This window comes from Rosa rugosa, chromosome 6 (genome assembly GCF_958449725.1).
Source record: "Rosa rugosa chromosome 6, drRosRugo1.1, whole genome shotgun sequence".
Taxonomy (NCBI): domain Eukaryota; kingdom Viridiplantae; phylum Streptophyta; class Magnoliopsida; order Rosales; family Rosaceae; genus Rosa; species Rosa rugosa.
The window spans coordinates 37,970,887-37,991,407 of record NC_084825.1 but is presented as its reverse complement, the minus strand read 5'-3'; the positions used below and the strand labels follow the sequence as shown (position 1 = coordinate 37,991,407).

Sequence of the window (20,521 nt, the reverse complement as noted above, 5' to 3'; positions counted from 1 at the left end):
CTAATCATGTGGAACAGGGTGACAGATAAGGCTGAGATAATTAAAGCAGACCCTCGCCCTTTCTCTGTTTCCGCGAATTACGTAGATGCCAGGTACTATTTGGAGCCAATTACTCCATTGCAAGTCAGTAGCATCGACAACAAGGGCCGCCCCACAGGGGTGATGGCTTCTGAGTTGGCACAGTGGGGGCTCACGCTCTTAAAAGAAGACCTAGCGAGACCCGGCCATGCTGTGCCCCACGCAATGGATAATTAATGGATTATGACATTCCAGAGGAAGGGGTAGAGGCCTTCCACTCCTTGTACGACAGGTTATCTTCGTACTTAGTGGAGAAAGAGGCCTATGATCGAGTCGCAACCTTAGAAATTGTTAATGAAGAGTTCACGGACCAAGAAGAGAAGGAAGAAGAGATTCAGCTTGCTCTAGCGGAATTGGATGACACACCTCCGAAGGTTAGGGACCCTACTAAAAAAGTCAATCTGGGAACAACTGATGAGCCTATAGAAGTGGCTATCAGCGCTTACTTAGAGCCTAGCCAGAAACAGAGTCTCGTCGACTTATTGCTGGAATTCAAGGACTGCTTCTCGGATAAATACGAAGACATGCTAGGCCTTTCACCAGACTTGGTATGCCACCAACTACCAACGCTGCCTGATAAGAGGCCTGTGAAGCAAGAGCCGTGAAGAATGAACTCGGAAACCCAAGTTCTGGTCAAAGAGGAAGTTGAAAAGATGCACAAGTCGGGCATTATCAGGGTAGCCAAGTACAAACAGTGGTTGTCCAACATAGTGCCTGTTCGCAAGAAGAATGGCAAGATGAGGGTCTGCGTGGATTACAGAGACCTTAATTTGGCTACACCTAAAGACGTCTACCCCATTCCGGTTACGGACATGTTGGTAGACGCAAGTGCAGGGCACGAACTGTTGTCTTTCATGGACGGCACAGCAGGATATCACCATATTCCAGTCGCGGAGGAAGATAGACACAAGACCGCATTCCGTTTCCCTGGGTTCACATAAGTTTTTGAATATGTGGTCATGCCTTTTGGACTGAAGAATGCCGGAGCAACATATCAGAGAGCCATGAACCTGATCTTCCACGACATACTTGGGAAGATCTTAGAGGTTTACATTGATGACGTCGTCATGAAGTCTAAGAAGAGTGGAGATCACTTCACGAATCTTAAAAAAGTTTTCGAGCGCATGCGGCTACACAAGCTCAAGATGAATCCCACCAAGTGCGTTTTTGGATTTCAGGCAGGCGATTTCCTAGGATTCATTGTCCATCAAAGGGGCATTGCAGTCCCTGAGGATAAGGCAAACGCGGTCATCAACGCATCTCCCCCGCGAATGAAGAAAGAGTTACAGCGACTACTGGGTAAGATCAACTTTTTGCGACGATTCATTTCTAACTCTGCTGGCAAAATCCAACAGTTTTCCCCACTGCTGAAGTTGCAAGGACAGAACGAGTTTGTGTGGGAACCTAAACATCAAGAGGCTTTCGATAAAATCAAGGCCTATCTGGCGAGCCCGCCAGTGCTTGTTCCTTCCAGAGCTGGATTTCCATTAAAGTTGTATGTTTCAGCAGTTGAGGCTTCCATTGGCAGCTTCCTCGCTCAGGATGATGAAGAGGGTGTCGAACATGCCATCTTTTACCTCAGTAGGGCACTCACAGATTGCGAAACAAGGTACACTCCAATGGAAAACTTGTGTCTTACATTATACTTCTCAGCATGCAAGTTGCGGCATTACATGTTGTCCTTTACTACTTGCATCATTGCTCAAACCGATCTAGTCAAGTATATGCTATCGTGACCTATCCTGAGAGGCCGTATTGGCAAGTGGGTGCTCGCCTTATCAGAATTCTCGCTACAGTATGTGCCACAGAAAGCAGTAAAGAGGCAAGCCATCGCGGACTTTCTGGAACATCACCCTACGTTGGATGTCCCCGCGGTTAGAGATTTAGAGGTCGCTGCCACAACTTTAGATCGCCTGGATTTGGCGTGCTCACCAGAGTACGCCGCACTGTATCAAGCCACAGTCTCACTCCAGCCCTGGGTGTTATATTTTGACGGGTCAAGAACGGATACGCTAGCAGGAGCAGGAATTGCACTGAAGAATCCGGCTGGAGATCACTTTTCGTACTCATTCAAGTTGGAGTTTCAATATACCAACAACCAGGCTGAATATGAGGCCTTAATCATAGGCCTAGAAGTACTGCTGGAAATGGGAGTCAAAGATGTACAAATACTTGGCGATTCTCTCTTGGTTATCAATCAGTTGTGCAATGAGTTCAGATGCAATAGCTTCACGTTGGTCCCTTATTGGAACATGACATTAGAACTGTTGGACCAGTTTGATAACGTACATCTTGAGCACATTCCTTGCGAGCGAAATTTTGCCGTGAACGAGTTGGCCCAGCTGGCAACAGGGGTAACATTGAGATATAGTGTGCGGGAAAGAATCCTTAAAGTCGAGCGTCGCACGCTTCCTTCATGGATGGCGAGAAGAGATCCTCCAGACGATACCTCAGTCGTGACCCTGGAATCCATTGACGTGGATATTCGCATCCCTTTGATCAATTATCTCAAGCATCCTGATCAGACCACGGATAGAAGGATTCGCTATCTTGCCCTCAACTGCTTCCTCAGAGGTGATGAACTTCGCAGACGAGGAGAAGATAGCGTGGATTTCAGATGTGTTTATGGCCACGAAGCGAAACAACTCATGCGCGAAGTTCATTCTGGCATTTGTGGCGCTCACCAAGCAGGTCTAAAGATGCGATGGTTGCTTAGACGACATGGATATTTTTGGCCTAGTATGTTGAAGGATTGTATCGTGTTCGCCAAATGCTGTTTGGACTGCCAAGCTCATGGGCCGGTCCAGCATGTCACTAATATTCCAATGCAACCCATTATAAAGCCTTGGCCCGCAAGAGGATGGGCGCTGGATTTAATTGGAATGATTCACCCACATTCATCACTTCAACACAAGTTCATCATCGTCGCAACTGATTTCTTACAAAGTGGGTTGAAGCAGAACCTTTGAAGGAAGCATCTGGTGGCACGTTGCGACAATTCCTATTCAGAAACATCATCTGCAGATTTGGGATCCCAGAATTTTTTGTTTCGAACCGGGGGGCAGCTTTCATGGGTGGTGAAGTTGATAAACTGGCAAGAGAATGGGGAATACAGTTCGTCCATTCCAATCCTTATTATGCTCAGTCTAACGGTCAAGCGGAGGCCAGCAACAAGATCATTATCAATTTGCTGAAGAAAATGTTGGAAGCTAATCCACGACAGTGGCATGAGACACTTTATGAAACTCTTTGGGCTTACCGCACCTCTAAGCGAAATCCCACCGCTACAACACCTTATGCTTTGATGTTTGGCCATGATGCAGTTCTGCCGTTGGAAGTCAACGTCTAATCATTATGAGTTCAAGAGCAATATCATCTCATTGGAGAAGACTAAGTTCAGGCTATGTGGCAGGAACATGAAGACCTTAGCGAAAAGCGCTTGGAGGCTTTAGATAGTTTGGTCATGGAAAAGCAACGAGTCGCTCGCCCCTATGACAAGCGGACGCGGGGAAGGAGTTACAGCGAAGGAGAGTTGGTTTGGAAAGCAGTTCTCCCACTTGGCGAAAAATTAGATGGTCGTGGCAAATGGACTCCAAGATGGGAAGGCTCGTACATCATCTATAAAATCTTAGAAAAAGGAGCTTTTCATCTCAAGGACCTAGATGGAGATGTCCATCATATCCTATTAATGGCAGATACTTGAAGAAATATTTTCCCAATGTCTGGGACTCGGAGGAGTCGTAGACAATTTCTTTGCATAAGACATGGCGGGCAATTCTAGTGTTCCCACACTCGCAAAGCCCATTCATGAAGGCCTGTTTTTGAGGCCCAACATCGTTTCTTCGCTAAGCCTAGCAACACTAGGGGGGCAACACTACACAATAAAATTTTTATAATAGGAAAATTTTAACAATACTAAGCCGAGTCAGCGGCTCCAGAAAATTTTTACAGCTTTGTCTCTTCTCTCACAGAGAAAACACCTTCGCGGGAAAATAGGTCGAGCCGTAAGAGTCGAGGCTAAGCTCAAGGGAAATGTGAGAGCCACTGTTGTAGCCGCCCCATCCATCGGAGTAGTAGTTGTAGCCGCCACCTCCCTCGGAAATAGTCTTCATGTTGCCAAAGTTGTCCTCACCGTGCATGGGGAATAGAGGAAGGGTTTCAATCTCCGTGTTCATAGATCCATAACCACCATAGTTCCCCATTTGCCCGTTAAAAGAAATCACACCAGCTGAAGAAGCAGAAGCAGATGCAGAAGATCCGAAGTTAATATACTGATCCTCAGGTTTCCAATTGGTACCATTACCATTACTAACAAGCCTTGATCTTTGCATGGGCACATGAACATCCGAAGTGATCTTCTTCTTCTGTTTCTCCCGAACCCTTTGGTTCGCGAACCAATAATAGACGTTCTTGCTCTCAACCGATCCGTACCATCTCAGGTGGAGACAGATCCTCTGAATCTGCTCTGCATTTGGGGACCTAACTCCCTTGTAGGCCTCATCATTTATCCCTTAGGCCCTAAACCCGCCCTAAGCCCGCCCGGCCCGTAGGGCCGAAGCCCTACCCGGCCCTTACATTAGGGCGGGCCGGCCCTACCCTTTCTCAAATAGGGTAGGGTAAGGGTCATGCAAATGAAGCCTGGCCCTACCCTACGGCCCGGCCCGTTTGAGCCCGTTAGGGCCAAGCCCAGCCCGGCCCTAAAAGCCCTACCCGGCCCTACCCTAAAATTTATATATTATTTTTATTATTTTTCTATATTACATATTTACATAAAAAGAAATAAGAAAATGTTATTTTAGAGAATGGGTATTAGATTGAACATTTGAACCCAATTAATTTATGTAAATCTAATTTTTATATCATACACTCCAAAGAGAATGGACACTAATTTTTTTATAAATCTATATTTATATATCATACACTCCAAAGAGCAACCTCTATGAATTCAAAGAAAATGAGAAAATCAACCGTTGGATGTGATTATTACAATAAATTATGCGTGTGGTTAAAAATTTAGTCAATTTCACCATAGTTTCGAACCCGATCGGATTGGTCAACCATATTCACTTGTATGTTTTCTTGGTTGACCGATGGCGTGACAACCGCAAAACGTGCTAATTTTTTTACATCACATTTTTAAATATTTCATCAATGGATGTGCGTAGATATAAGATAAAAATTTCAAATTTAATTACAAATATGTTGGTCTATACCAATTTGCCTCCTAAAGTTGTATAACTTATACATTGCATTTAAATGATTGAGGTTACCCTCCATGAGCAAAATGGGGGACGAAATGGAATTTTTTAAAATGAACCGCTGGATGTTGTTTTCATATGAATATATGTTAGTGGTAGAAATTTCAGCAATTTCCGCCTTCGGTTGGACCTCGATCTACCCGGTCAACTCAATACCCTAAATAGAACATAAAACAAATATGCTCTTAACCGGTCCTTGGAAATTCACTTTTTTCGATCTTTCAGCTCCCACACTCTCATGGGTAGGGGGTCTACTTACGGATGTCAAAATTTCGCAACGTTTGTCCGCGCATGGTGCCGCTCCCCTTAGGGAAGTTTGCTTGTGCAAAGCGTTGACCGCTACGTTGGACGCCTTATTCACGGCAGATCGGCCTAATTTCTTTACACAATACCTATCAATGTTGTATAAACATATGAGAATTTTCAGATTGGTCGATTTTCATTTCAAAATTTTTGGATCGCACATAATCCTTATATGCCTTGTAATGTAGTATAACTAATTTATTAGGCTTGTTACCCTCCATGAGGAAAATGGGGGACGAAATAGAATTTTTTAAAATGAACCGCTGGATGTTGTTTTCATATGAATATATGTTAGTGGTAGAAATTTCAGCAATTTCCGCCTTCGGTTGGACCTCGATCTACCCGGTCAACTCAATACCCTAAATAGAACATAAAACAAATATGCTCTTAACCGGTCCTTGGAAATTCACTTTTTTCGATCTTTCAGCTCCCACACTCTCATGGGTAGGGGGTCTACTTACGGATGTCAAAATTCCGCAACGTTTGTCCGCGCATGGTGCCGCTCCCCTTAGGGAAGTTTGCTTGTGCAAAGCGTTGACCGCTACGTTGGACGCCTTATTCACGGCAGATCGGCCTAATTTCTTTACACAATACCTATCAATGTTGTATAAACATATGAGAATTTTCAGATTGGTCGGCCCGATCCGGCCCTTTCGACCGGGCCGGTTTAGGGCCTAAGGGCTAAATGATGAGGCCTACAACAAACTTATAGACATCACAACAACAACAAAATTCTATTTTTCATCATCCTTTACAAGTAAAGGTCCGATCCTTTGAGCTTAGGAGAAAGACAGGCATAAATTGGAAAATAAATAAGTAAATAAATAAATGTAAAGTCATCCCAAGGCTTTGGATTGGAGCCTATAGAAAGAGAGTAGTAGTGAAGAGTTTTATTCAGCAACATCCAAGCTTATAAAGAAACTCAAGCATAAACCAACACCCCAAAGTCTTAGTTATTTCGTAAATCCTAAAGAAAACCCATTTTCTTTCTAACCTACAACAACAGTACTCCCCACAACTCCCATTCTCATATAACTTACTAACATTCTAATTCTCATTACAGATATAGGAAAATACTATGGTACATCAACTATAGGTACATTAAATGTAAATCAATTATTACAGTAGACCAGCTCCATAGAATCGTAAACTAATTCAAGATCAGATAAGTAAGTCTACTAATGGATGAAACTAGTCAACCTCTATATCGAATTAGTCTACTTTATGTATCGATACATTAATATATCGTAGACGAATATATGGATAATTACAAACAAATTTCTTCAGGTTGGTTGGAAATTAGTATGGATACCAATATATAATGAATTTTTTTTTATCAAAATAATTTGTGATTTTATCCATTATGAGAATTTTAGAATGTTAATGAATGTATAAACATATGAGAATATAAAATATGTTCAATAAAAAACAATGAGTCTTTTATCACCAATACATACCATTAAGCCATATTTTGAGAAGAAAAAAATAATGTTTTTTTTTTTTGTTAAACAAAATAAGGCCCTTTTTGGCCCATTTCGGCCCTATTTGGCCCTATTTGAGGGCCGGCCCGGTCCGGCCCTTTCGACCCTAACGGATCGGGCTTTTCGGGCGGGTAAGGGTTAGCATATTTAAGCCCCGGCCCTAAATTTTGTTGACTTTGACTAGGCCCGGCCCGGCCCGACCCTAAGCCCTAAAATTTAGGGTAGGGCCGGCCCTAGCCCGGCTCATGATGACCCCTACTCCCTTGTTGTAGTAAAGCTCCTTGAGGATTCTTATCTGATCTGTAGTGGGAATCCACCTGGTATTGCTCTGCCTGCAAAGCCTATTAGTACTACTCCCGGCTGATTTGTTGCTTCCTCCATCCTCGGTTGGTGGCTGGGTTTGTGGTTCCATTGGTGATGGGTTGAAAGAATGCGAGAATTGAAGAATGGTGATGATGAGTAGTTAAGAAAGGTTGCTGTTAGAAATATTGGGAAGGACTGAAGTTGACAGAGAGGTGTTCGCAAAAAAGGAAGAGTATTGTTGAGGATCTGAAACTCAGAGGAAGGTTTTTGGCGTGAACGTTTCCATCCCCAGAATGCACCTATTTATAGGAACAGGGCATGCAAATCTCCACCCTTGGATGAACAGTCTCGAAAAATCATATCCACCCTTAGATGGATGGTTAAAGAGTCAAACCGATATCAATAAATCAAGATTAGTAATTCCGAATCTCGGGGAAAAAGGGACTAGTAGCATGTGAGGCTCCAATACCGAGCGGTTTTCGAGGAATTAGCTATTCTATTCACTAGATTATTTTTTCATGACCGTTGTTTTTCAACGAGTGATTAATGCCTTAAATCTCGGAAAAGAAGGGATTATTTTCGCCAAAAGTGGATCCAAAAGATACATATTTTCTCAAAACCCTCGCCGCGAGGCTCTTTTTGACGCGGAGAATATTTTAAATGTTCATATTATTATATACAACTATGGGGGCCTATATTTAGGGCCTTGCGAGACACAATTATTGGCTTCTCACGGATATTTGATAAGAAAATATTATTGAATTCATAAAGTGGCTTTGCGGCCAAAAGCAGTACATTCATTACAAAGCCAAAAGTGGCTAGAATACAAAACAGGAATCTTCGGATATCTTCTGAATCTTTTCTCAAGTGGAAGCAGCTATGGAATCCAACGTCGGGTTGAGCCGCGCCATTATCCCAAGGAATGGCAGACTTCAGGGAAGGAAAAAGAGGAGTAACGGAGCCCCCGCGCCCCCTTTACATGGAAACGGCAGAGGAATCAAACATAGGCATGGCCAACGCCATTATCCATGAGAAGGGGAGACTCTAGTGAAAGAAAATGGAGCCTCCAAGCCCCCTCAATTGGAAGCAGCTATGGAATCCAACGTCGGGTTAAGCCGCGCCATTATCTCCGGGAGGGGCAGAGAATGAAGGAACCGAACATCAGCTTGAGTCTTTGCACCCCCTTTAGCCTTGGGAACCACCATTAGTTGGACGTGAAGTATAGGAACAACCATTCTGTAGCTTGAACCCATTCCTTCAAAGAGTCCATCTCTTCTCATCCCTCCAAGATTCTATCAAGAAGAGAAAGGGGGAGAAGGAGGTGAGAACCAAAGCCCCTTCCATCTGGAGGGCACAACACGGGCCGGGTCTAGAAGGAAGGAAACATAGGAGGAAAGTCGAACCACAGAGTGGCCTTCCTCCCTTTCCTTGTTTCGCTCCACGTGTGGGATTCTAACAAAGATGATCTCGCATGATCGTGGATCCCACACTTGGAGCTCCCTCATGTTTCTAAACCAATCTGAAGCCTGGCATCGTCGTTGCAGAATTCCAGAAGGCCGAAACAAGGGGTTGCCTGAGATTACGCCATAAGGCCTAACCCAGGCTTGAGATTACGCCATAAAGCCTAAAATTTAGAGGCTAAGGACTATTTCCTAAGGGGAAGATTTGTGAAGAAGGAGAAAGAGAAGCAAAGATTGAAAGGCCATTGTTGAAGATCTGAAGCTCAGAAGAAGGTTTTTTGGCGTGGACGTTCCCATCCCCAAAACACAACTATTTATAGGGACTTTAGGCAAATTCCCACCCTTGGATGGAAGGTTAAAGAGTCAAACTGATATCAGTAAATCGAGATTAGTGATTCCAAATCTCGGGAAAAGGGGACTAGTAGCATGTGAGGCTACAATACCAAACGGTTTTCGAGGAGGTAACTATTCTATTCACGAGATTATTTTTTCACGACCGTTGTTTTTCAACGAGTGATTAATGCCCTAAATCTCAGAAAAGAAGGGATTAATAGCACGTGAGGAGACCGAACGATTTTTGAGGAGGTCTACAGAGATTGGCCCGCAAAGCTCAATTTCAAGCAAAGTTCCTCCACGTAGAGGTTCGCCGCAATGGCACCAGCTTCGGCCTGAGTGGCCCGTTCTCTGATACGGGCCAGGTTGAGGCCCATTTCTTCAGAAGCAGCCAAAGGTTCATCGAGTTGAGCTTCTTCTGCAACAATCACATTCTCAACAGAGGCTAAATAGGCTTGGAGGTCCTCGATCCGAAGTTTGAAATTGGACCTTTGGATTTGTAGTTCCCGCAGGCGGATGGCTCGCTCATTTAAAATATCGTGGGAGATGTCCATTTCTCGGGAGAGGCTATTCAATGCCTCTCGAGCGTCATGAGCCTGGGCGTTCGCGACCGATTGACGTCGGCGGGCCTTACCAAGCTTATTCACCAGAACGTCAATGTCACTAAATTGCCGCAGGGTCAATGCCTTCTCCTGGCAAAGATACCTTAGGGCTTCCATGACTCGCGGGAGGGCACCAGGCTCTAATACTCGAGGACCCAGATGTTCATGAAGCACCATCTTAGCCTCATCCATAGCAGAAGGAGGAGTTACCTCCAACACCCTCATCAATCTCTCGAATCTAGTGGGAGGAGGAGGAGGCGGCGGAGGCACCACAGGATCACAAACCACCAATGCAAAAGGGTGGACAGCTTCCTCAGTTTCTTCATCTTCAACAGGTTGGTCTATCCCTTCAGCCGCAGAAGAATCTGGAAACTCAACTCGAGGCTCACCATGGGCAAGTGGAGCAGATTCAAGTACAGAGTCCTCAGCTTCGACAGTTGTCACATTTGTTCGCAAGACTTGGGGGGCACCACCACCGTTCGCATCATTTTCCATCTCTGGGGCGACGGTCCTGCCGATAGGACCCTCAGTATTTGCAGCCACCTCCTCAGTACAAACAGAATCCTGGTCAGATTCAGAAATGTCAGAGAGCGGGTTTGGATCTAAAGGGAAATGGAAAGCATTGGCCAATAGTGACTTACCTCTCGAGCTGTCGGGTCGATATCTGGTACGTGGTCACCAAGAGGAAGAGGCCCCGCTTCATTCACCTCTTGGACCTCTAGTGCCGCGAGAATCTCTGTTGTCATCAGTTCCTCATAAGCGGCAGAAGCCTCAGAGTGGCTTTCCACGCTTTCATGCTCCAGGGAGTCGTCATCGGATATCGTTATTAGAATGGTAGAACCTTGCAGATGCTCTGTAGATGTGGGAGATGAAAGAGGCGCCACGGGGTTAATTGATGCTTGAACTAGCGAGAGAGTTGGCTCTTCTGCAGCGGCTGAGGGTCCAGCCTCGCTCAAGCAAGAGGGATCAGTGGTCCTCTGACGGACCTGTCAAAAGATACATAGTGAAGATCCTGCTCAGATTCTAGAATTTAAATAGGATAAGACGGGGCTAGAATTTACCAATCACATTCCCAGAGGTTCGTCATCTTCAAAACTCTCCTGGACGAATTGAGCTCAATCGCGTTTGCAAGCAAAGACAGCAATGGCTTGTACGAGAAAATAATCACAACTCAAAAAGAGGGGAAGCACCAAATATACAAGTTTGGGATCGTTCTTAACCAAATTACCTCAACGGGATCTTCATCATGAGAAGAGTCTCCTCTGCTATTGACTTTTGTTTCCACGTCTGAACTGAGGCTGTCCTGCTCCGGGTAGTTTGCTGCAAAACACACTCAGGAATAAGAGGGGAAAATCAAGACAAGGAAAAGGAATGGTGAAGAAAGACAAAAACTTATTGTTTCCCTAGGCTCGTGGATTTGTATCCCTGGATGCGATGAGCGAGAATGTAGAATAGGTCGCGGGGGTTGTGCTGCAGGTTTGGAGAAGCGCTCAAGAATCTCGCGTCCTCCGGACCAGGACTACTCATGCCACGAAAAATCAGGATGAAGAGTTCGTCATGTGGCAGGTCCCAATAGTTCACGGACACCTCTTTCCACCAATCAGCATAATCATCATCGACATCGTTGAGGGGGTACAACGCTCTGACCCAAGGAGGAATCACTATCAAAATAAACTGATTCTGAAAGTTAGGGGCAGACCCAGGCAGAGCTAATCTCCGCCAAAAGGTGTAGTAATTGGCAGAATCAACCAAAGGCCAAGGTACCAACTGGGCCAACCCAAATTGGCGAGCAAAGTGGTTAGGGGCATAGTGCTCGTAACTTACGCGGTCAGTGGCAAGACGAATATCCAAGCAGGAGATGGCGCGAAGAAAGGATAGGAGGGCTCTTTCGCTATGATCCCGTCCACTGGGCAGAAAGCCATCATCAAGGGGAGGAGGGAATCGCCTAGAAAGGACTATTTTTGGGTCCGGCATCTCTCCCAGCAAGTACAAGTAGATACAACACTTGGAGTAGGGTGGAGCTCGATACCTCATGTTGCGACAAAGCCAGTTCCCCAAAAGGGAATCAACTGGAGGTTCCTTTGGAATATCACCGCGACGGAAGTGAGGGAAATAAATCTGTAGCCAAAAGGCAAGGATCCAGAAGGGGCCACTAATGTCGGTATCAAATGGGCGCATTACGACTCTATAAAGGGAGCGATATAATGCACCCAATACAGGTTGCCCGAGGCCAACGCAAATACCATTGTAGAGAGCAGTGGCCAGAGAATTCTATGGCCCAGTAGGTTTGTTGGAAGAAGTGCAAAAGATAAATTTGCAAAGCCAGAATTCCAGGAATGCGATACCTCATGTATGGTCACGCTGGGTGCAGTAATAGTCGCGCCAAAATGGGTAGGATTTGCTGCGATGCCCCCGACCAGCCATATCCATTCTCAAAGGAAATTGAATGCCATCGAACTGACCATGCACATAGGGGTCAAAGTCAATGGGCAACCCCGTGATGGTAAGAACATCCAGCAGAGTTATGCTCATCTGCCCAAACCGAAATTCGAATGTATTACTGGAGGTGTTCCAGAAGCAAAGAGCGACGGCTAGCGGTGCAGGGTTAGTATTATGGGGAAGACAGAAGCATAGATCGATGGTTTGAGTGATACCCACCACATCCCATCTGGCCAAATCTCTCGCTCGGACCTCCTAATACCAAACAATTTCCTCAGGAATGATGGTAGGCCGGAAGCCCACTTTCCTCCTTGGTCCCCAACTGCTAAAATCATCGGGCACCTGCCGAAGAGCCGCTATGGGACGACGGATGGGAAGCCCATAATAGGCCATAGCATCATCTGGCAAACGATCGCGAGGTGTGGGACCCAGCCTCGCTTGACTATCACCTCCACCAAAGCCCATCAGTCGACTTCTCTCCTCTCTGATCTAACTTCTACATCGAACACTCATGTTAGTCCGCCAGGTGAATGCGGCTTTCTCAGTGATTTCATCTGCCTGATCGATAACGATGGTTTCTTGGATCCCATTTCTAGGTCGCAAGGAACACTTCTCCATTACACCTTGATTTATAGCTCAGATATTTTTGGAGATTAATTTATTAGCTGGGCCAGTGAGTGGCTCTAGTTGATAATTAATGAATCATTATTCTATTTTGAGAATCGCATCTAAGGCGACAGTGAAGAGATGGCATTACACCTTTCCCTACCACCACAGGGCCAGCATAGTGGCCTGATGTTTTTTTTTTTTAAATAAAACATGATTAAAACCGATGCGGTTTTAGATGCTAAAGTTGCAGCAAATATGGTGGTTTCACTTGGTCACACGTCATGATGTCGATAGCCATAATCCAATCATCCTCTTCGGCATAAGACTCGCGAAGGATTAAATGACAGCAAACAATTTGCTATTCTGCATCTTATTTCACCAAGTAATGTAGGCCTTGATCTAGCCAGCGAAGCGGCTCCAACACCTACATTTGAGAAAATCAACAGAGAGCCAGCGAACAAAGCAGATACTTGTTGCTATACACATGACAAAGCTACCACCAAGGAAGAGAAGGATCCTCATTCGCAATCAAAAGCAGTCTCCTTCGCATGGGGGGCACTAAAGTTCTGATCTCATACAACCTGCCCAAGTTTCACCAATTCACTGCATACCAGACATCAGATCCATGGGGGCAATAAAGTTGGCAAAAAAAGCGTCAGTTCATGACAAAGGCAATTCAGATTGTGGCATTCAAGCTTTATGGCCTATTTAGAGGCCTATATGGAAACAGTCAAGTAATATCAGTCAAGCCAATACAAGTGGCTTTGGAGCTGTTATAAGAGCAGTGCTTATTCAAGACCTCTTCAGTCAAGATGAAGACCTTTGACTTCGAGGTCTGGGGGGCAATGTTTGGACCCAAAATGAGTATTTTGGCATGACAAGGTGTGTCTTGGAGAAATTGAGCCAATGTCAGTGGCTCAAGCTATATATTGTCGACAAGTTCGAAATATATTATTTAGAGGCTAAATAAAGCCTACTACGGAAGATTATGCGAGCTACAAGAAAAGGAAATGATGGAAGCATGGAAATGAAAAGTCAACTTTAGCACATTTTCCTACTTCGGCTAGGAGAAACAGAGCTAAACAAGGAAGGAGGGGCGGCAGACTAACCAAACAAAATCCACATGGGCTAAAACTTGCTAGATTAATTCTAGACATCCTAAGTATCATTTCTTATGAAGAGTGCCAGAGCTAGTTTCGAGTGGAAAACCTTTAAACAATCAGTCCAATTTTCTGCAGAAACAAAACTGGAAAACTGGACCTATAAGGAGTCCAGTAGCGTTTCCGGCCCAACCACATGGAATTAAGCTCTGAAATTTGGATAGAATGATCTACACTCATGGTGGATCATTTCATGTGAAGAAGTCGAAGGCCCATTCTGAATTCGTGATGGAGATATAATTGAAGGAATAAAGGAGCCTAAAGTGATTCAAAATCACTCCAAAACTCATCATTTTCTATCTCCAATTAGTGCTCCACTATCCCATTTAGTGCTCCACTATCTCCAATTAGTGCTCCACTATCATTTGTTTAAGGCCAACCACTTTGGCATGGTAGCCTATAAATAAAGGTTACAATGAAACACTTGAACAGACAATTTCATCAACAACAATCTCTAAGATTATCCAAGCCTCTCTAGAGCAACCTTTCTCCTTCTCTTACCGGTAGTTACACTCTAGTCCTAGTCTTTTCAGGAGCCGACTGTCAGTGCTACCAAATCTTCCAGCCAAGCTAAAGTCACGCTTTAGCAAGTTCTCCTCACTTCCCAGTGGTTCTCGCTCTGCTCGATCTACAACATTGAGTATCGATTGTGATTTTGAAGAATCTCAGCAAAAGTCCTCGCCACGAGGCACAAAGAATCCCACAACGAGATTGGTGCTCTCCTCGTCCACAATTGCTTGAAAGAAGTCAGGTCAAGGGAGACCCCCGACGACCGCACCCGAACGGTGCTGGCATGCCCGCTCAAGAAAAAAGACTGTTGACCAGCTCAAGAAAAACTGGAGCCAAACAGTAGCAGAGACCTTCGATAGCAGCAGTAGCAGAGGTTACCTTAATCTGGTCTCCATCTCGAAGCATTAGTAGAGCTAACCTTCAATATTGCCTCGATCTTCAAGTAGTAGAAGAACTGGACGAGTATAAGTGCAGTAGCAGAACTGGACGTGTACGACTGCAGTAGCAGAATAAAACGAGTACGAGTGCAGTAGCATAACTGAACGAGTATGAGTGCAACGAGTGCAGTAACAGAACTGGACGAGCATGAGTGCAGTAGCAGAACTGGACGAGTATGAGTGCAGTAGCAGGATTGGGCGATGACGAATGCAGTAGCAGAACACGAGTACGAGGCCAGTAACAGAACTAGACGGAGTATGAGTGCAGTAGCAGAATTGGACACGAGTATAAGTGCAGTAGCAGAACTTGACGAGTATGAGTGCAGTAGCATGATTGGACGAGTGCAATAGTAGGATCAGGCGATGAGATGAGAGTAGTAGGAGAGTGAGGTCTGAGATTCTTTCTCTTAGCAACGTGTAAAAGAAAGATTTTTTTTTTTTTTTTTTTGCTTTTGAGAAATAACATAAATGAATTATTCTCAGAAAAAAAAAGTAATATAAACAGATTATTCTCAGGAAAAAAAAAGTAACATAAAGGGATTATTCTCAGAAAAAGAAAAAAAAAGTAATATAAAGGGATTAGAGGTGAAAATGAGTAGTTAAGGGTAAAAAAGTAAATTAACTCATGACATGTGGCAAATGGAGAGCAGATTGTCCTTATTTGTAAGATTTAATCCTTATAAAGGGATTACAAGTCAAAATAAGTAGTTAATGGTAAAAAAGTAAATTAACTCATGACATGTGGCAAGTGGAGAGCATATTGTCCTTAAGTGTAAACTTTTGTCCTTAAATGTTCAAGTTTTTTGTGTTTTGAAATCCTATCAAGGGGGTATATGTAGTTTGCTATAAAAACTATTGATAGAGAAAATTTTGTTCAACTATCTTGGTCTCTTGGATGACTACCATTCTACAAACATGACTATAATGACACTTGGGAATATCTTCGGTTGTGAAAGGGCTCAATGAAATGAACAACAGCATTCAAGCCCAAAAAACAAAGCAAGGAGAGAGTTCACTATAAATTATACCCTTACTGATGTACAACTTTCTTCCAGATTATCTATCCATCGACGATCTTTTAATCAGCAATCCTTTAAATCAAACTTACGTAGCCGGGCTTAATCAGTTTGTTATTAATCAAGCCAGCCTAAGCAATAATAATACATAATTTGATTACGATCCATCAGGGGCAACCGGCAGGGGAAAATCCAATCTTTCCACCGGCGACGTCATACACCACCTGCAACCGTTTCTGTTGAACATTCCCAAATATGGCAATGTCGCTGTCATCACTATTCCCAGCGAACGCCAAGCACACCTGCGAAGCACTGGCCACGTAAAATATGCCTGTCGCATCCAAATCCAACGTCAATCCACCGCTGAAAGCGAACGCTATTTTGGGATACGACACCTTGCTGCTCCCGCTCAGGTCGTAGCACGTGTCCAGTATCGAAAGCGCCTCAGCTTGCGGGTAGCTTTTCATTCCTCGCTTAAATGCATCCCTCAAAGCGCTGTACGCCGTTGCCGGAAGCCGCGTTATCATCGTCCCTGAGTCGATAATGGTCCCTGAGGACGAAAAAACCGAAGCGGGAATCGATACCCGACATCCGCCGACGTTGATTCCAACGACATCCAGGCCGTAAAAGGACCCGCCTAAGTACCCGCGTCCAGATACAATGGATAGCGGCGTGAACTTGACAGCTTTGGAGGGTCCGCCGCCTTTTCCGAAGCTGAGGTAACCGGTGGCACAGGAAGTTGAGGGTAGGCAGTAGGAAAAGAAGCGGCCGTACTTTTGGGCGCTCTGTTCGACAAGGGAGATTTTGTTGCGGCCCAGGCCCAATAACCCGGCAGACCCGCCAAAAAGGCCTTGATTGTTTTGGCCACAGCCGAAGAGAAACCCGTCGAAATAGTCCGTTGACGTTAGTGTCAACCTTTCTTTAGCAAAGAATCCCACGGAGAAGGATTTATCTCTGTATTGTATGTCGTATACGCAAGTTGATGTGCCGCTTGAGCAATAAGGTTTGGTACCTACATCGATGGTCGATCACAAATCAGTTATATGCATGATATGAAGGGGCGAGACTCGCCCCGTGAGGACCGTAAAATGAGAATTTCATGAGGACTTTTAAATCAACAATTAGATGATATGTGTGATGTACAATTAATATTCAAATAAAATTTTAACCACTTATCCAACCGTTGATTTGAAAATCCTCACTAGAGCCTCTCCCTGATATGAAGACTAAAAATTTCATGTGGCTGTGTTGTACGTTACCTGTGGCTGATATGAGTTGAGAGCAGAATGGTGAATTACAGGAAATGTTGGTATACGATTTGGAGAGGGATGGGTCAAAGATGGGCTCCTTCTGTTTGTAACATGACTTGACACAAGGTTGACACTGAGTCCAAGTGAGGTCGCTCCCGGTGTCGAATATGAGCGAGAGTTGTTTTGCGGGTGAGCCCAAGCCCACGGTCACAATGTAGTTTCCCGAGCCCACTACGCTGCCGGACTTGGCGGGGATGGATGCGTCGGTTTGCCTTAGGTTGTCACCCATCCGGGAGTGGATTGAGTCGACTCGGGCTTGGTCCTGCTGGAGGATCTGAGTGTGAGTTGGAGTTGTGGTCTTGTATTGGTTAGGCTGGGACATCTTAGAGCATGGACCATGCCTGTGTACCACTTTAAGTGTTGCCTTCTTCTTATCATGACCTGGTGATGAAAGCAGATTATTTCCCTTTCATATATGCACTAATTATATATGACATGCGTTACGTTGTGGTTAATCTTTAATAATGATAATATAAATAGAATATTAGAATTTGGTAATATTTGTGGGTATAGTAGCTGATCGAGCTAGCTAGGCAATAGCATGATTGATTAGTGGCATGTCTGCTGGCAATTTGTGTCGTACCTGCTTATATATGGGCCCAGTGGTCACCAAATGACCAAAACAACTAAACAAATTGATGAATATAAGCTTCCAAAAAGAAATCATTATGTAACTTTCCCAAGTGGGAATTCAAGCAACTCTAAACTCACAGCATGTCTTTATCTCATCCTTTTGTGCTTCGATCTCTTTCTCTACTCTGTAGTTGGGCAATCGTAGTCGAATTCAGTTATATGATTGTGTCAAATTAAGTTTCATTAAGGATCGTGGTTATGTTTAGCTCATCGATCAATTATCACACACACTTTCTGGAGAAAAAAAACTTTCAACTCTTTCATAGACAAGAATAGTTTACTGCAATAAATCAGGTTGTTATTTTTCTTTGATGAAAATGGACGCCAAAGAGCAGAAAAAAGAAGAAGATCATGGCAATATATCCAAAAAACATTAAAAGAATTTCGCAGCAAGAAGAAGAACTATCCAATAAATTAAGTTATTAAGACATCCAAATACCAATATATATATATATATATATATATATATATATATATATTAGCAAGCATGTCAGAAACACAGTATTTCTGTCGCTAATTATGACTCGGTAAATCAATCCATCCTAGTTCTTTGCATTGGATTAATAAACACTATCTTCTACATCGTACAAACCGTATGCAAAGAGTGACAAGGTGAATTTAGTTACTATCACTGATGAGTAATCTTATTTTAATCAGTTTAGTTACTATCACTTTTATACCGTGTTTAAAGCTATCTCCCTTGCCAAAAACTTGATTGCTTATTAGTTCCTAAGTTTATAAACTGTTTATCAAGAGGTATGTACTAGTATTGACCCTTTCATGAGTTCATCGATCAGAGAGAGAGAGCACCTCTGGTGGAGGGGCTGCAGGTCGATGCTGGTAGTAGAGAGCTGAGTTGAACATCTGTCTGATGAGTACTCAAAGCGAAGCCCTTGTCCAAAGAAGAGAGAATATTAAGGCATACAAATACACAAAAGGAAATCAAGTACTTGTTGGCGAGGAAGGAGCAGCCAGAATGAACACTGGGAGTTGCCATGGTAGTCATATTCCGGCCTTCACTCAGTATGATAGTTGCTGGCTAGCTCCTGCAAGAAGCAAGCACGCTCTTATAGCCTTTATTATAAGCTCATTGGACATGTATGTTAGGTTCTCAGTTCTTACACGTCACCCATTACATTACACCAAAAATTATGCACCTTCCATAACATTATCAAAATGCAAAAAAAGACCCCACCCATCGATTCAGCTATTGATTAATTCGATATTAGACAAAAATGTAACTGCAATTAGCAACTGATTGCGTGAGAAATTTAGTATAGAAATATTTTTTTTTTTTTTTTACTTTTACTATTTAAATTTTGAGGAGTGCACACTGATTTAACGAGATTCGAAAAAATTATGCCTACATTACAACCTGCTCGATCTCATAATACATTTTATCAAATGAAATGAAATATTAATATTTGAAGATTTTTGGTGAAAGAATTGTTCAACAAAATACATCATGATTAGAAATGATGATTGAATGACATGTCAAAGTTCACAGGAATAAAAATTATCCGGGCCCATCAGCCCACCAATTACCAACCACGTGTCCCTACGGGTGCTCCACGCAAGATCTTCTCTTTCCTTTTAACACTTGAAACTTGCAAGGGAATTGAGTTAATTATTCCGCACTTGGGTTTCAGTGGAGACATGCTGGAACGGAGAGGGATGGAAATCATGGAATCACGGTCAAATCTCTAATGCCTTTACTGCTCAAATTAAAAGTGATGTTACTTTTGGCTCCAATAAAACATTAGATTTCAACTGGTTACCCATCAACGGATCAACCCAATCCCACCAGCCCACTAGTCACAACAAACGTGCTCAACAGGTCAAGGTCCACTCTAACAATCGATCCCTAGGAAAGAAAGAAAGAATATTTAATGCACTGCACTTGCACCAATAGAAATAGATAACTGAATAATATCAAGTATATTTTTTAATTTGTAAAAAAAATTGTTTACAAATATCAATGATTAAGATCTGTTGAATATGTTCGTTTACTTGCACTGCCGGTGCTTAGAAGAATTTTCCAAAAACAATAAAAACTATTTGATTTCATATAGTCTCATCACAAACTTTCGCTCACAGCATCATTTAGGCAGTCTAGTATAGGGTAACAGAAAAAAAAAGTAAAAAGAAACTCGCATTGAAAAAGAACAACAAAATAAATAGTGGGAGGTTCACTTATATAGGCCGAATCCACCTTGGTTAAAATCTCGTATCACATGATACATGTAATTAAGTTGATGATGTGTTTTGATGAAGGGAGAAAATAATCAAAGATAGTATTTAAATGAAAATGTTCTAAACATGAATGTCATACTCTAAACTTAGAAATTATGAATTTCTCTGTGGAAAAAAAATGAAGGAGTTGATTGTCTAAATTCCACACTTCAATTTCTATCAAAATATATGTCATTTCTAATTTCCTTACAGAAGTTTGTTCTTATTTCTTTATTAGTTTCCAAAACAAAATATTTTTTTATTTTAATATTTTAATTTGTTTTAAACTTTCATAATTTATTTCACATTCCATATTTTAAATAGATACAACTAAACAATGAAAATTACAATTAGTGA

General features: G+C 43.1%; 1 protein-coding gene across 1 annotated transcript; it reads right to left on the bottom strand.

The window, feature by feature from the left end:
* Window positions 1-15,968: 15,968 nt before the first annotated feature.
* On the bottom strand, window positions 15,969-19,003 carry LOC133717600 (aspartyl protease family protein At5g10770-like). Its single transcript, XM_062144318.1, has 3 exons — window positions 18,743-19,003; window positions 17,249-17,680; window positions 15,969-17,001 (listed from the first exon to the last, which is right to left on the bottom strand). The coding sequence occupies exons 1-3, from the start codon at window positions 18,936-18,938 to the stop codon at window positions 16,157-16,159; spliced, it is 1,473 nt and encodes a 490-aa protein (XP_062000302.1). The 5' UTR covers window positions 18,939-19,003; the 3' UTR covers window positions 15,969-16,156.
* Between the last annotated feature and the right edge of the window lie 1,518 nt (window positions 19,004-20,521).

What these genes read in the sequence shown, in the direction of transcription:
- LOC133717600 (XM_062144318.1), bottom strand. Translation starts at nt 18,938, where the DNA reads ATGACTACCATGGCAACTCCCAGTGTTCATTCTGGCTGCTCCTTCCTC. An exon ending in CTGCAGCCCCTCCACCAGAG is followed by an intron (nt 17,681 to 18,742) that starts GTGCTCTCTCTC and finishes TTTCATCACCAG; the next exon opens with GTCATGATAAGAAGAAGGCA. An exon ending in TCAACTCATATCAGCCACAG is followed by an intron (nt 17,002 to 17,248) that starts GTAACGTACAAC and finishes CCATCGATGTAG; the next exon opens with GTACCAAACCTTATTGCTCA.